The 16432-nt window shown below is 39.8% G+C and overlaps 1 protein-coding gene and 1 long non-coding RNA gene across 3 annotated transcripts in view; one reads left to right on the top strand and one right to left on the bottom strand.

The window, feature by feature from the left end:
* LOC114104561 (uncharacterized) overlaps positions 1 to 14673 on the top strand; it is a 37479-nt gene extending 22806 nt beyond the window's left edge. The window contains exon 2 of the long non-coding RNA XR_003584859.3: positions 14409 to 14673. This is a non-coding gene — a long non-coding RNA (uncharacterized lncRNA). The remainder of the gene's footprint in view (positions 1 to 14408) is intronic.
* The window catches only part of Copa (COPI coat complex subunit alpha), a 44666-nt gene that overhangs the window by 1088 nt on the left and 27146 nt on the right, over positions 1 to 16432 (bottom strand). The window contains exons 14-31 of one of the 2 annotated variants that reach the window (XM_071618259.1): positions 15377 to 15459; positions 14425 to 14564; positions 13806 to 13891; positions 13552 to 13717; positions 10046 to 10208; positions 9797 to 9943; positions 8611 to 8800; positions 8412 to 8507; positions 5997 to 6085; positions 5678 to 5801; positions 4641 to 4730; positions 4161 to 4270; positions 3596 to 3673; positions 3144 to 3212; positions 2250 to 2386; positions 1787 to 1973; positions 1594 to 1704; positions 1126 to 1287 (exon numbers count right to left, since the gene is read on the bottom strand). In XM_071618259.1, the coding sequence (XP_071474360.1) occupies positions 1126 to 1287; positions 1594 to 1704; positions 1787 to 1973; positions 2250 to 2386; positions 3144 to 3212; positions 3596 to 3673; positions 4161 to 4270; positions 4641 to 4730; positions 5678 to 5801; positions 5997 to 6085; positions 8412 to 8507; positions 8611 to 8800; positions 9797 to 9943; positions 10046 to 10208; positions 13552 to 13717; positions 13806 to 13891; positions 14425 to 14564; positions 15377 to 15459 (2228 nt within the window). The remainder of the gene's footprint in view (positions 1 to 1125; positions 1288 to 1593; positions 1705 to 1786; positions 1974 to 2249; positions 2387 to 3143; positions 3213 to 3595; positions 3674 to 4160; positions 4271 to 4640; positions 4731 to 5677; positions 5802 to 5996; positions 6086 to 8411; positions 8508 to 8610; positions 8801 to 9796; positions 9944 to 10045; positions 10209 to 13551; positions 13718 to 13805; positions 13892 to 14424; positions 14565 to 15376; positions 15460 to 16432) is intronic. The other variant, XM_027950732.2, reaches the window with a different exon arrangement.

The raw sequence follows: 16432 nt of genomic DNA, 5'->3' as shown, positions 1-16432 counted from the left end.
GAGTTCAGAAGGATTATTTTATTTAAGAGCACAGAAAACAGCACATAATAAATCAAATGATATTATCATGATTTTGTACAACTAACTGTACTACATGAATACAGGTCCCATCCTCTGTATAGGATGTATACAAAGAGTTAACAATCACATCATGTTTGATCAAGATTTCCTCTTCTCTGGGGATGGGGTTGTGGCTCAGCAGTAGAGTGCTTGCCTAGCAAGTGAGAGGTGCTGGGGTTTGATCCTTAGCACATTTAAAAAAAAAAAAAAAAAAGATTTCTTCTCAATACCAAAGTGTCCCATGGATCTAAACCCAAAATCTTCCACCAAGTCTGGGGATTATCGGGGTTAGGCCTTAGAAAGGAATTAAAACTGGCTTTCATTTCCCAAGAAGAATTCTTTTTGGAGGGTACAAATAATAAAATGCGTATGTGAAGAACTAGTGGTTGAGATGGGACACCTGGAGCTTAAGACTGGGGTTGAGGGCAGTGCAGCTATTCTAAGTTACAGGTCACTCTCAAACCAGTGCCAAGTCTGAATAAATTATGTGTTCTTTTTTTTTTATATATATTTATTTTTTAGTTTTAGGTAGATACAATATCTTTATTTCACATTTATGTGGTGCTGAGGATCAAACCCAGTGCCTCAAACACACTAGATGAGCACTCTACCATTGAGCCACAACCCCAGCCTGGCCGCAAATTATTATTTCAATTTCCACGAACAACAACAACAAAAAGCACCAGTCAGTAAGAATAAACAAAGAATGATATAGTCTATTGGCTCCCCTCACCCCCACTATTTTTTTTTGTATCAAAGATTCAACTCAGGGGCACTTAACCACTGAGTCATATCCCCAGCACTTTTTATTTTTTCTTTTGAGACAGGGTCTCATTAAGTAGCTTAGGGCTTCACTAAGCTGCTGAAGCTGGTTTTGAACTTGTGATCCTCCTGCCTCAGCCTCCTGAGTTGTTGGAATTACAGGCATGTGCCACTGTACCTGGTCTGTTGGCCCTTTTTAATTGAATGTTGTTAAATATTCTATTTCAGAGGCAAGGGCCTTCTGTTTTCTCCATATAAGAGCAGATCTGCCTCCCTGTGATTACTGAAGGAATTCCCATCTACCTGTTGAGCCACCTCAGGCTTGGGCCCAAGTTCTAGGAGACGGCGAGCAAAAGTGGCGGCAGTTTTGAAGTTCTTGAGCTTGAAGAAAAGGTTGAGGGCTGTACGCAGCACTAGGATCATATGCACAGGCTGCAGGTTTGAGTGGGTGAAATAGGCTGCCATCTGGTGGACAGAAAGAGGAAAGATGGCTACAGTTGGGGTAGGTCATTTATAAAGTGATATGCAGGCATAAAAAACCCCACAAGCTAACAGAATTGGCTATAAAACAAAGAGGCCTTTTCTCTACTAGAAATGGAAGACTTATGAGATGAGAAAGTACAGTGGAGAAATGGAGACTATTCCCAAAAAATGGACCCCAATAACTCTTCCTCCCCAGAGCCAGATCTGCCTTTGGAACAGAAGAATTTAGCCTAATGGAGGGTGAAGGGGAGGATTTCCCTGCAGAAAACAGAGTTCTACAGATCTCACCTCACAGATGCGTTTCTGCTGGTCTAGACTTTCTTTGGGCAGCTTTTTCCTTTCTATCTCCATGGACAAGCCCACGATGTACTCACGACAAATGGTGATGAGCTGCTGGGCCTGGTGAGGTTGCAGAGGTCATGATACAGAAACAAGAATATGGCAGTGCCTAAGTCTGGGACAAGGGGTTAGACGCTCCTACCTCTGCAATTTCTTGTTTATTGTCCACAACAAGAAGTGGCACACTGAGAAGGATGGAACGGAATTTTTCCACAGCCTCCTCAAACTTGCCAACTGTGGTGAGCTGGTAGCACAGCTGCAAACGTTGGATGAGGTCATTAAGCTTTAGGCCCACAGCTGGCACACCATTCTTCAGCCCGGCATCCTTCCTGGAAAGGGAAAAGTAGGGGGAAAAAACGGAGAGTCAGCAGCCAACTAGGATTCAACTTCTTTTTCTGGCAAACAATCACAGCTACCCTACTGTGAAAGTAGCTAGGGAACTGGATGGCAGCAGATGTAAATCTAACTCCTCAGAGTAAAAAGCCAAAGATCTTTTCCTACTACAAAACCCTAGTTCTGGGACAATTCTGACTATGTCACTGAGGCTACAATCTGAAACCTCTACCCCAGCTTGGAAGTTAGAAACAAGGAGCAGGAAGCCTTACCAATTGCGATTAGGGTAGCCATACATGGAGGGCAAGCAGGGCAGAGCCTGATAGGTGGTACGACCTCGGGCATAGGTCTGTAGGAATAGTTGCTTGTAGGGACCAAATTGAATTACTCCTACCTGGTCATGAAGGAGCTAGAACACAGAGAAAGGGAAAGAATCACAATTTAAGGCCTTACCCTTAAAAACTAATTGACCTTGGGCAAGGTAATTAACTATTTATTTATGCATTACAATTCTTAATACACCATTATATCATAATTTATCTATCTCTGATTATATATAAGGTATGTTGACACCAAATTCACATCTTCATACATGTATTGTGTATAGTGATGAGGGTCTCCTTTCACTATCCATGCTATTCCCCTTCTCCCTCCCTTTCCCTCCCACCCCTATTCCCTAAGTAATTAACTTTTTTATACTCGTTTTCAGTAAAATACACTTAATTGTAAGGATCTACTTATTTAATAATATCTATCAAGTATTTATCATAGTGCTTTGCCCACAGTGTACAGTGAAAAAATGTTAGTGATTGTTGCAGTTATTATTACTGTTATAACACATGGCTTTGTGTTCAAAACATACACCTGTTCAGGAAGGGATGCTGATCTCACTAATGTGAGCCAGAAAACAAGGTATAAAGGAGTGGAAATGGCTGGAAGGATCAACCTTATAAGATTACTAGGCCAGGAGGAAAGCAGGTAAGAGGAAGGTCTTAAAAGGCAAGTTTCTTAAGCAAGACAAAGAGCGTTCATGATAAATACACACCTCTGTCTTTGTGAGTCAGATCATTGCCGTCTGGTTAAAAAAAATGAGTCAACCTTCTCCCTGAGCCCCTGGGCTAGGTATACTCAAGAGAAAAGGCCAAGGTTACTTTAAGAAGACTTACCCGCATGGCTGTTTCAAAAGAGCCTGCCAGGATGTGATCAACTGGAAGCTGAGAGTTATTGCACCAGATCTAACAAGAAGCAGAAAAGCCAATCCAAGTGAAATTTTGCCTTTTTTCTTCGCAAATTATCCTCCTCCATATGTATTAAAAGAAAAGTATTTAGCTGGGTGCAGTGGCACATGCCTATAATCCCAGTGACTCAGGAGGCTGAGGCAGGAGGATCTCAAAGCCAGCCTCAGCAACTAAGCAAGGCCCTAGGCAAATCAGTGAGGCCTTGTCTCTAAATAAAATATAAAAAGGGCTGTGGATGTGGCTCAGTAGTTAAGCCTCCTGGGTTCAATCCCTGGTACAAAAAAAAAAAAAAAAAAAATTATCCAATACTTTCCCCTCACTAATCCATTATTAACCATCACAGAAACACTCATCCCATGGGGCTGTGCTTTCCTTCTTACTTGAGTTGGGCTTGTTCCCTTAGTTGGGGGCACAAAGAACCCATCTTCAGCCCCACCACTTGCTCCAGGGGGTACATCCTAAAGGAAAAACAAAATGTAAGTCATTTTTAAGCCATTCAAGCACTTCATTCTGTGAATCTAAAACACTTATTTCCTACCTCTACTGGTGAGAGGGAGTGGCATTTGTGGGAGGAGACCCCCATAATAGGAGCCACATCACCAGGAATGAAATGACATACCTACCAGAAGTCCCAATTTAGATTTTGAAAACTTGCTGCCCTTTTCATAAGCTGCTGCTGGCACAACCCTAATTATTCTTTCTCTCAAATGGGAGATAAGTATCAAATTAGAGATAGGTCCTTCTTCTTTAAGGACAAATGAAAGTGATAAGGCCACTAACTCAAGACTCTCATTCTTCCTTCTTTCAAACGGGAGATAAGCATCAGATTAGGAGGCCTATCTAGACCCCTTCCTTTTGGAGACCTCAGGGCAGGTGTGTGTAGGGGCTGTGGTAAGGCCACTGGCTGTCACAGGGAGAAATGCAGAGGGTAAGAATTCCACATACCAGCTCAGGGGGGAGCTCCAGATCTTCTTCTACATCCCAGCCACCTCCTTCTTCCTGTCCTTTGCCAAGAGCATCATCCCCCAAACCTTCTGTAGCCTCCACAAACCCATCTGTAAGGAAAATCCAGATCAAAACAGATTTGGGTACTGGTATAATCTTAGCCAAAAGAAAGCAACATGTGGCCGGGCCCCTGTAATCCCAGAGGCTTGGGAAGCTGAGGCAGGAGGATTCCAAGTTCAAAGCCAGTCTCAGCAATGGCGAAGCACTTAGCAAATCAGTGAGACCCTATCTCTAAATAAAATACAAAATATGGATGAGGATATGGCTCAGTGGCCCACTGCCTGAGTTCAATCCCTGGGACCAAAAAAAAAAAAGAAAGAAAGCAACATGATGGGATCCTAGCAGGCTCCATGGTTTGGAAGCCTAAAGAAGTGCTCCACAAGTAGTCCCAATGCAGGGAGTCCATCTCCCCATACATACCTTCATCCAGCTGCAGTTCAGCATCCTCTCCCCAGCCCTCTGTACCAACAGTGTCAATGTCAATGTCAGCTGCCAGTGCTCCTCCCTTCCCTACCAACGGAAGGAATAGAAATAAGCTGGTTAGAGCCCAGCAAAGTCTGAAATACGGTCTTCTCTGTAGGCAAGTTGCATCCTTTCAAAAACAGTTGCCTAGGTCTTGTCTGCTTATTATCTTCATATACTGTTTATTTTTGTGGTTATATGTTGTGCTAACTTGTAATAGGTTTCACAGAGAGAGGGAACAAAAGAGATAACCAGACTTACTGCTACCACAAACTGGCTCTTCCTGCTTACCAGTCTTTGGCTGCCAACTCTTGGAATTTCTTCTTGAGATCTTTGCTAAGTTATCAATGTAGTGTATGCAAAGCATGAGGACACAGGGTAGGTGGAGGAGATAGTTTAGGATCTTATTAGAAGTGACTAGTATGTGTATCCAAGAAAATAGGAGGAGGTAAGGGAGGCAGTGGTAGAGGCAGTGGTAGAAGTAGAGAATGGTAGTATACATATACCCACTGGACATAATTAGAGGTAGCTGAATTTGTACTTCAGGACTGCATGTCATAAATGATAAAATACAAACAGACAATATGACTATATATATGGTAAAACCTAGTGAATATACCAAAATATTTACAAAGGTTACTAGTGGTAGTATAGGGATCCTTTCTTTCTCTTCTCAACTCCTTTTTATTTTTACTGATCTCAAAAAGCCTTTGTTCATGGGGCTGGGTGTGTAGTTCAGTGATTGAACACTTGCCTAGCACGTGTCAGGTCCTGGGTTCAATTCCCATATTCCAAGCCCCCCCGCAACACCTGCCCGGCAAAAAAAAAAAAAAAAAAGCCTTTGTTCAGTTTTTAAGACCATAGCTCTGACTGGCATTTCAGTGCTCCATGAGGCTTCATACATACAAAGGACAGATGAAACTAAGTGCTAATGGTACTCTCTAGGATAGTTCTTACAAAACAACAGAAGTGCCATGGAAGAAATGGGCACTGACCCTTGCTGGCAATGGAGCCTTCAAAGAAGCCTTTTGACACAGTCAATAATGGCCAATTGGTATCCAATGGCATGATAGGTGCAGGTGGCTGGAGCAGCTTGGCATTAGGGTCAATGTCTGGGATCTGAGAGGTGGAAGAAGAAAAGAGGTTAAACACAAGAACAGCTCTCAGGAATCTTGTAGAAAAGGTTATTTGAGCTCATGTATTTCTCAGTCTTTCTCTGTAACCAGGTGGGAAGAATAAAATTTATAGTTTTAAATTGTTCCTAGATCTGAGTTAATCCTATATTCAGAGACACTCATGAAAATAAAGACTCACTGTCTCCTTCTCTGGGTCAAATGTCTCTTTCAGGCTCTCAGCTTCTTCATCTAAGCCATGGGTAGCAGCTGTGAGATAGGCCAGGGACTCTGTAGAAAAAAACAGTTTGTGTTCTAGGCACATTTCCAAGTGAATGTGGTAGACTGAGATGACCTTCCAGTGATCCCTATCTTCTGGTATTCAAGTGCTTGCATAATATCCTCCCCTATTTAACTGAAAGCTACTAGCTACTAAAAGACAGAATATGGCAGAAGTAATGGGATATCATTTCCAAGATTAGCTTATGATTCCCCCCCGGCACCCTGAGAACTGGGGATTAAATCCAGGGGTGCTCTACCACTGAGTTATGACACCAGTCCCTTTTTACTTTGAGACATGGTCTTACTAAGTTGTCCAGGCCTTGAACTTTCAATCATCCTGCCTCAGATTTGAGACACTGGGATTACAGGCCTGTGCCACTGTGCTTGGCTGTAGCTTCTATCTAGAGTACTTCTTGCTCACTTACTCTGAAGGAAACCAGTTGCCATGTTGTGAACTTCCCTATTAAGAAGCCAATATGGGGGCTGGGAATGTGGCTCAAGAGGTAATGGGCATGCCTGGCATGCGCGGGGCAGTGGGTTCGATCCTCAGCACCACATAAAAATAAAATAAAGATGGTGTGTCCACCGAAAACTGAAAAATAAATATTAAAAAATTCTCTCTTAAAAAAAAAAAAAAAGAAGCCAATATGGCAAGGAAATGATGCCTCCCGGACAGCAGAGAAAGGACCTGAGGAATACCAACACCCATGAGTAGAAGTGGAATTAGGAGAATTCAATCTGGAATATAGACTTCGGATAGACAAGAGCTAAGCCATTCTCCAAACAGTGAGGTAATGAACTTTGTTGTTTTAAACTACAAATTAAATGCTTGAGACCAGAAGTGTTTCAAAGATTTTCCCCTTTACAGATTTTGGAATATTGCAGACTTTACTGGTTAATTATCCCTAATCCAGAAATCCGAAACATAAAATGTTTCAAAATCTAAAAATTTTTGACCATGTTGGTACCAAGATGTTTTGGATTTTGGAACATTTTGGATTAGGAATGCTCAGTCTGTACCAGGTTTTAGGTACATCTATTGCACATTGATTAATTGGTAATGAATATAGTTACTCATTTTTAAGATAAATCATTAGTGTTCATGACAACCTTGGGTCCTATCATGTCCTACATCTAGCACTTTAACAAGTCATATTGGTTCTATTTTCAAAATAAATCCCAAGCTGGGCACAGTGGTACAACCCTGTAATCCCCAAGACTGGGGAGGCTGAGGCAGAAAGATTGGGTGTTCAAAGGCAGCCTCAGCAACTTAGCAAGGCCCTATGCAACTTACTGAGACCTTGCCTCAAAATAAAAAATAAAAAGGGCTAAGGATGTGGCTCAGTGGTTAAGTGTCCCTGGGTTCAATACCTGTTACCAAAAACAAAACAAAACCAGAAAAACCAAAATCCTGAATCTGACCATTGCTTATTCCTCCACTAGTTAGTATCTTGATCAAACCATAATTTTCACCTTTTTTCTTCCTTAAAATATATCTCAAACACAGTGAATTTTAAACAACAACAACAACAAAGAAGCCTTAAATGCACACATGAATAAATAACGAGTGAAATCTCTACACTGGAAACAAAGGAATTCTAATGACATCCAACCAATTGCATTTTCTAGGCTGTCTGCTCTGGGACTTTAAGGTATTTGAATGAGAAAGCAATAAATTGTACTCTTGACATCACTAATGTCAATTGTTTGCCTTCTCTTCTTCTTCTTCTTCTTTTTTTTTTTTGCTGTGGTACTGCGGATTGAACCCCAGGCCTTGTACTTGTGACGCAGGCATTCTACCAACTAAGCTACATTCCCAGTCCTGCGGTGGAACTTTAAAACCCCATCTTTCACTGGGTATGGTTGTATACTCCTGTAATCCCAGTGGCTTAGGAGGCTGAGGCAGGAGGATCACGAGTTCAAAGCCAGCCTCAGAAACTTAGTGAGGCTCTAAGCAACTCAGTGATACCCTAAGCAACTTAGTGATACCCTGTCTCTAAATAAAATATAAAAAAGGGTTGGGATGTGACTCAGTGGTTGAATGCCCCTGGGTTAAATCCCTGGTACCAAAGAAACAAAAATTAAAATAAATAAATAAAACCACTCCTTTCCCATGACCATTTTCCCAGGGATGTCAGCCAGACTGAATATTCTGGACACACTTCAAATTTGGCTTTGAGAAAATCTTCTGAGCATGGTATACACGTTTCTATTGAAAAAAAGATAAAATAACAATAGAGGGCAATTCCTCACCCCTACACATGAATAACTCAACTTGAACAGAAAACACTCCTAAGGCCCCAAAGAAACCAGTGAGTCTTGGATAGATACTTACTCTGCCCACAGTTCTTTAGGATCCGCACTCGCTCTGACACATCACCCAGGTATAGGGCATTCTGATAATGACCACTCATGTCCTTCCGAATTTCAGCTGCACCAAGTCAATAAGAGACACCAAGTTAGATCTCCTCTCTCTTGTCTATTTGCCCTCCACTGTACCCCCCACTTCCCATCTTTCATTTTTAGGCCCTCACCAATCTTCATCATCTTGCGAAGTTTCTCCAGGTTGCCAGTGATAAGGTATAGGAAGGAAAGTTTATCAAAGTTTTTGGTGCGCTGATAGCACATTTCCACAATCTGGTGGTTCCCTTGTAGCAGGGCCACTTCTCCTAGCTTTTCCCAGCAGTTCTTGTCATCCAGTGCTTTGGCTGCTTCGAGAGCAATCTAAAGACACCCAGGATCAGTGTTAACAGGGTACTGCAAAGGATGCTATGACTCAAAACCAAGGACTCAGCAATCAAAGCATTTGCTGAAATAAATTTCCTAATGAACTTCCTTTACTTTTAAGTACTCCTAGCTTTCACTGTATTTTTTTTTTTTTAAATTGAGAATCCTATCTACAAATAGGATCTTTGGATTCACGAACAGAAGAAATCATCACAGTATATTATCCTCATCCTCAGAAATTTGCTTTTATGCCAGGTGTGGTGGCACACACCTATAGTCCCAGTTGCTTGGGAGGCTGAGGCAGGAGGACCACGAGTTCAAAGTCAGCCTCAGCAACTTAGTAAAATTCTGTCTCAAATAAAATATAAAAAAGGGCTGGGGATGTGGCTCAGTGGTTAAGTGCCTTTGAGTTCAAACCCCAGCACTCCACCCCATACACACATGGAAAAAAAAAAAAAAAAAAGAAAGAAAAAAGAAATTAGCCTTTACAACAGAATCACTTAGCAGCTGCTGATTCCACAGGGCCAGTTCTTGCTTAGCTATCTTATTTTCTATCTGCCAGATTTGAAGAGCCACAGAGGCTTCAAGAAAGGCAGAAGATATAATAAAAGAAGGAAGTATAGAACTGGAAAAACAAGTCTCCTAAGCTCTCTTCTCCTTTGCAAATAATGCCTGTACCCTCTGTACCTCAATAATTAATAAGCACTCTGTTGTCTAAACAAGATCAAGTGTCAAGGAAATAATGAGATATATGAAATTTCATGTAATCTTGCTTTTATCCTAGAAATTAGTGAATTCAAACTAAGAATAAAAATATGGTAAATAAAAGTAGAAATAGGCAAACAGCAACAGGAAGATGGTTTAATCTAATAACTAAAAAATTCTATCATTGTAGTTTAAGAAGCAAGTTCGGGATAATACCCCACCTCCTGCCCCCAACCCTTTCACCTTCTCTAAAAATGATCTGGGGCCGAATGACCATATTCCTCTCACCTCAATATTTCCACACTCCAGTGCCAAACTAAAGCGAGTTTTCTCATCCTTGACGAAATGCAGTGCCACTTCAGGATAGCCCTTCTTCTGAAGATAAGCAATGATAGACTGGCCAACTAGTTTGGCATTCCTCACCATATGTAGTACCTAGACATTTGGGGTTGGGTAGAGTAGGAAGTAGAGATTACTTACAACAAAAAAGGAATGTTTCCCCTCTTGATACCTCTAGTATGCTTCCTCACTCCATACCTCATCATATTTTCTGTTGATCAGGGCCAGTTTGAATTTGAATTCAGTGGGATCAATGGTGAGTACCCGAGGACGACACTCTCTGTCTAGGCAATATACATTGTTGCCCTTTACTCGTGTGACATAGATGGGTAAATCCAGAGTTCGAATGATTCCGTGGTCCCTAAGAATAGGGAGTAGAGATTGCAACTATGAGTAAGTGAGGGAAAAATCTAGCCTGTGAAAAAATGAACAAGCCAAGGTCACATCCTTTTGGGGGTGGGGGACACTGGGGATTGAATCCAGGGGAGCTTAACCTCAGAGACAAATCCCCAGCTCTTTGTATATATTTATGCTTATATAATGTCTGTACACTACAAGTTCACCCTTAGGGGGCTGGTGAAGCAACTCAGTTGGCAGAGTACTTGCCTAGCATGTGCAAGGCCCTGAGTTCAATCCCTAGTACCACCTCAAAATAAACAAACAACAACAAAACAATAAAAGTGCACCCTTAGAAAGCTTTATCAATGTAAAAGCATTTGAAAGAAGAAACAAAACTGTCACTGCCCACAGATGCTGAGTATTCAAGAAAATAAAAAATAAATTAGAAATTAACAGGAGTGTAACAAGGTCTTCAAAATAAAATTGATATAAATCTAACCAAAGAAACACAAAATATCTATAGATAAACTATAAAACTTAATTGAAATGTATTCCACTATTGCCACATACACACATAAATAAATAAATAAAATCCTAAAATGTTTAATCTAGAAGTACTATAAGAAGTTATTTATTAGGGGGAAAAGACCACTACATATATAGAAACAAATGCACAAATTCACAAAAAAAGATACAAATTAAAGCAACAAGAATTCATTTTTATTATTCTCTTAGAAATCAGGTGAGTTGAGAAGTTCTCAAGAATTCAGTGCCTTAAGCTGAGCACAGATTTTAGATTTGAGCTAGCCTTAGTAATTTAGCAAAACCCTATGCAACTTAATGAGATGCTGTCTCAAAATTTAAAAAATGAAAAAGACTAAAAGACTAAGATTGTTGCTCAGTGGTTAAGCACCCTTGGGTTCAAAAAATTTTTTGGTGTCTTCCCTCTTATATTAAGTGGAGAAATATATTAATAACTACTTACTAGGATTTTTATAAATAAATGTGATAATTCCTGTGAATCATCAAAAACAAACAAACAAACAAAAAACCTTAATTCAAAGACACTTCAAATGACCTAAATGAGAAGCTACTATACCATGTTTACAGATCAGAAAATCAATATTGTAAAGATGATAATTAACTTCAAATTGACATACTGGATGCAACCCAAACTTCAGTTGATTTCATGTTTGGAAAAAAACAAAAACAAAAAAACCTAGAAAAGATTAGAGGACCTGTTTTATTACATGTGAAGATTTATCATAAAGCTACAATATAAGAAAATGTGAAATCAGAGCAGAGACAGATCACAGAAAAAAACCTTGCATTTTTTTTTTTTAATTTTTTAGTTGTAGTTGGACACAATACTTTTATTTATTTATTTATTTTTATGTGGTGCTGAGGATTGAACCCAAGGCCTCTCCCATCTAGGTGAGCACTCTACCACTGAGCCACAACCCCAGTCCCCCAAAATCCTTGCATTTTTGAAAACATGACTTACATGTGACAAAAATGGCACTGTAGAACAATGGGGAAAGGGTAAACTTTTAATAAATGATGCTGGGCAGCTGCTTGATCTTATGGAAAAGTACAGAACTGATCACCTTATATCTCATACCATGTGCAAAAATCAACTTCAGGTAGATTACAAATATAAAAGGCAAAACTATAAACTTTTTGTAAGAAAATATAGAAGAATGCCTATAGAGGTCAGTAATTTCTTTTAATATATAGGATACAAAGCCCAACTATCCATAAAGGATAAGATTTCATAAATTTACACTGAAATTAATTTCTATTGCTTTATTAAGGAATAACAAAAATAGAATCAGAAAACATGATTTTAATATTTGTAACAGCCCTGACAAAGGATTGATATCCAAATATATTAAGAACTCACACAAAATAACAACAAAATAAAATGGGAAAGATTAGGTAACTGGGAAAGAATAGATAACTCAATGGAAAAATAGAGCAAAGCCAGGTGCAGTGGTACACACCTGTAATCCCAGCTACCGGAGAGGCAGTGGGAACAGGATTACAAATTGGAGGCTGGCCTGGGCAAACAAGATCACCTTAAAAAGGAATGGGAATATAGGTCAGTGGTAGAGTACATGCCTAACAAGCACGAGGCCCAGGGTTTGATCCCCAATATTGGGGAATACAAAAAAAAAAACCAACAACAAAATCATAAAAATGAGACACCCTTACACATCTATCATATGCACAAAAATAAAAGTGTCATATACCTGGTAAATGAGAAGGTATGTATACTCTAAGGTGCAGCAATTCTATTCTGGTATACATTCCAGAGAAATGGATGTATGTGCGTACCAGAAAATATGTAAAAGGATGTTTAAAAAGAGAATTGTTGTAATAGTCAAAAACTAGAATTCACTCAAATATCCCTTAAGAATAGTAACTCACACATGGTATAATCATATGAGACAGTATATAATAATGAAATAAATAAATTAGAGGTACAGGATGAAAAAATCTTATAAAGAAAATATTGAGCAAGATAAAAAATAATATATTCAGTATAATTTCACTCATGTTCACTATACAAATTGTTTGCCATTCTATATATTTAAAAGTTATAAAATTTTCTACATTTGGGTTATAGTTCACAATTTTATTTCTTTTTCTTTTTTTAAAAAATTTTTTATTTATTTGTATGTGGTGCTGAGATCAACCCAGGGCCTCACACATGCTAGGCAAGTACTCTACCACTGAGCCACAAGTCCAGCCCCACAATTTTATTTCTACCTTTTTTTTTTTTTTAAATCTTGTTTTTCTGAGACAGGGTCTCATTAAGTTGCCCAAGCTGGCCTCGAACTCTTGATCCTCCCGCCTTAGCCTCCCAAGTAGTTGGGATTGCAGGTATATGTCATGATTTTCTGGCATCACGATTTTTTAAAAAAATAATTTAATCCTCTTTCTTTTTAAAATAATTTTTAGTTGAAGGTGGACACAATACCTTTATTTTTATGTGGTGCTGAGGATCAAACTGAGTGCCTCATATGTGCTAGGCAGGTGCTCTGAACTCATAAAAATGAGATATTCTTACACATCTATCATATGCACAAAAATAAAAGTGTCATATACCTGGAAAATGAGAAGGTATGTATACTTCTGTGGTGCAGCAATTCTACTTTGGTATACATATGAGGTACCCAGTCCTGGCCTCACAATTTTAAAAGAGTAGAAAAAAGTATATACTGATGTCTCTAGTACATATGTGCCAGACAAGGCTTTTCCATGAAGGAAGCTCATAGAAGACTTCAGTGACATCTTGAGATAGGACAGTGAGTTTTTAGAAGCTACCTTCTCCTGTTCTGTATTCCAGATAATAAACTTACCCAGTGGTGACAGCATATTTGATGTGGTTGCTTGTGGTATAGATAAACACCCCACTTTCATCCCAGGCCCCACTCTTGACACGAATATTCTCATGAATGTTACATAGAGCATCCAGTTTGCGGTTACAGATCACAATGGCTGTAAGAGGCAAAGGGCATGAGTGCTCTGTTGGACAGAATGAGTGCAGCAGACTGGCAGGGATGGGGGAGGGAGGGAGTGGGCTCTAAATCAGGGTGGATATATGAAAACTTACCATGTTTGGCCAGTAGTGCTACATGAGACATGTCTGCTGACCAGATAACATATTTCACCTTAGAAATTTTCACAGATGCCAGAGTCCTGAAATGAGAGAGAAGGTCAAACATGAATAGATCTGACTCCTGGGTCTAGGGTTAAAACCTATGTCCTTTTTGTTAATTTTTTTTTTTAGTTATAGATGGATAAAATATCTTTGTTTATTTACTTTTATGTGGTGCTAGGGATCAATCAAACCCAGTGTCTCACACGTGAGAGGCAAACTCTCCAACACTGAGTTACAACCCCAGCCTAAGATCTAGGTCTTTTTATCCTCACACATAAACCCCAATTTCTCAATGTAATGCCAAATAAACATTTTCTGCATAGTAGCTCTGTAACTTAAAAATTTGGCTTGCATTATACTTCCCCTCTTTTCAAGCCCTTGCCTCTCATTTTCTCATATTATTAGGGATATTTACATATTTCATCACTGGATTATAAACCCCTTTAAGCACAAGAACTGTGCCATTAACCTTGGTATCCCTCTTTTTTCCTTGGGAGAGAAAAGCTCCCACTAAAGTTGTCCACTCTCCCCCACTATATGCTTGTTTTTTTACAGGCACCTATCATGTTACCGTTTCTGCTGTACATCAAAGAGTGTGATGGAATCTGCATCTCGAAGTAGAAGATTGCCTGTGCCAGCATAGAAGATCTCATCACAGTTGGGCACCTGTACCTTTTTGGTGATCTCATTTTTCAAATTCTTGATCAGAAGCTGAAAGGAATGTTAAAGAATTAAGAGAAAAAGTGATTACATAAAATGATGACAGCTAATGACATCCCTCAGCAATTATTCCTTAGCTTCAATAAACTAAGTATATTTCTCTCTGTCCAAGTTAATCACACATCAGGTAGACAGATCATTCCAAAATCCTTTCTAAGGGTCTTAATATCATTTAAAAAAAGAAAGAAAAAAAATTCTGAACTCCAATGAAACTTGAGATTCTCAGTCAATCAGAGAGAGAAAACAGTACTTAGAGGGATAAATTTTTTTTTTATTATTTATTTTTTAGTTTTCAGTGGACACAACATCTTTGTTTGTATGTGGTGCTGAGAATCGAACCTGGGCCGCACGCATGCAAGGCGAGCGCGCTACCGCTTGAGCCACATCCCCAGCCCCAGAGGGGGTTAAATTTTTGTTAAATATTTTCTTGAGAATTTTGTTTATCTTGTGCTGAACCTATTACATTTCAAGTTCCAATGGCGATAGGTCAAGTAGAGAGATCTACTCATCGTCCAACCCACTTATTTCAAATTTGATTCTGATTTCGGCTTTGCTCAAATGGTCAAGAATGACTTTATCTTGCTTCTTAAGCCCAAAGCTACAGTAATATCAACTCAAATCAAAAAACTTTAAATCTGTCCCCCAGGGGGTTAGCTCAGGGCTAGGAATAAAGGCAGAGCCAATAGTTGAGAACCACAGCTGTCAGGGGGGAATAAGGAAAAAACAGTACTTTTTATTTTGCAATACACAGGCCATTGCCACTACACTCCCCAAACTGGTTTCAGATTTTAGTCTTAACTTACCGAATGCATTCGATCTAGGACAGCAAACCTATTTCGAGCAACCCAAACGGCTGTCAGGCCTGACGATCGCTTCCCTTCAGGGGCTGAAGAGAACAAAATCAAAGGGTAGGAGCATGTGGTGAGCTACTAGCAGGTGACAGAGTCAGATGCCATAGAGCTGCCAGTCTTGCTGGCTGCCATCTTGGCTTTGCCAGTTCAGCTGCTTCCTAACTAATTCAGCCATAACCTGAGGCTATTGTCAAGTGACTTTTCCCTACCAGTCCCCTCCAAACTCCAACCCCCACCCCTGCCAAGCCTCTTTCCTCTTGGCCAAGTGGCTGCACTTCAGCCAACACCATATACTGGCAGAAGGGCTGCCCATCTTGAGAGACAGCACACTCCATCAAGCTAACGAGCAGGGCCTCCCTGGCCAAGCTGTGGCACAGCAAGCAGCCTGTCAATGTCCTAGGACCTCCTATCAGAACAAACTGGAGTAGAGGCAGCCCCCTCCCCAGGTTGCAGCTGCTCCGCTGCTTTTAACATGCAAATGTAGACCTCCTAGTAAGGCACAGTGGGGCAGAGCACTCCCAACCAAATCTTGACAAGCGAGTTCTATGCTGGGCAGTATTTAGCACTAAGCTGTTGCTCTGTTAAGTGTTAAAGACTTATTACCCCAAAAGAGAGTTCCTCATTTCTGGTGGTTGATTAGAATTTTCCAATGGACACCCCTCTCTACCCTCTGAGAAACTTGTGAAAGATGCATTGAAATATTCTTTCATATATTATAACAGTAGAAAACTGGACAAAACATGCTGGTCAGCCTTGCCTTATATTTCTCTGGCATCTGGAGTGGCAGACAATTTGAAAAACTAATTATCATAACCAACATTCCCTGTTTTAGGGGTCAGGGAACAACACTACTCCAGCTTTTGATTTTTCTTCCTCTGTTTCCCAACAAAGAGTCAAACCTTATAAATTATTATCTCCCTCAAAGGATGGAGAACAGAAAAGTGATAATGATAATAATAATAATAATGATAATAATAATAATAAAAGATATACTAATATATATAATAT

Source organism: Marmota flaviventris, chromosome 10 (genome assembly GCF_047511675.1).
Source record: "Marmota flaviventris isolate mMarFla1 chromosome 10, mMarFla1.hap1, whole genome shotgun sequence".
NCBI classification, from domain to species: Eukaryota; Metazoa; Chordata; class Mammalia; order Rodentia; family Sciuridae; genus Marmota; species Marmota flaviventris.
The sequence above is the reverse complement of the archived record's forward strand: the minus strand, read 5'-3'. Positions and strand labels throughout refer to the sequence as shown.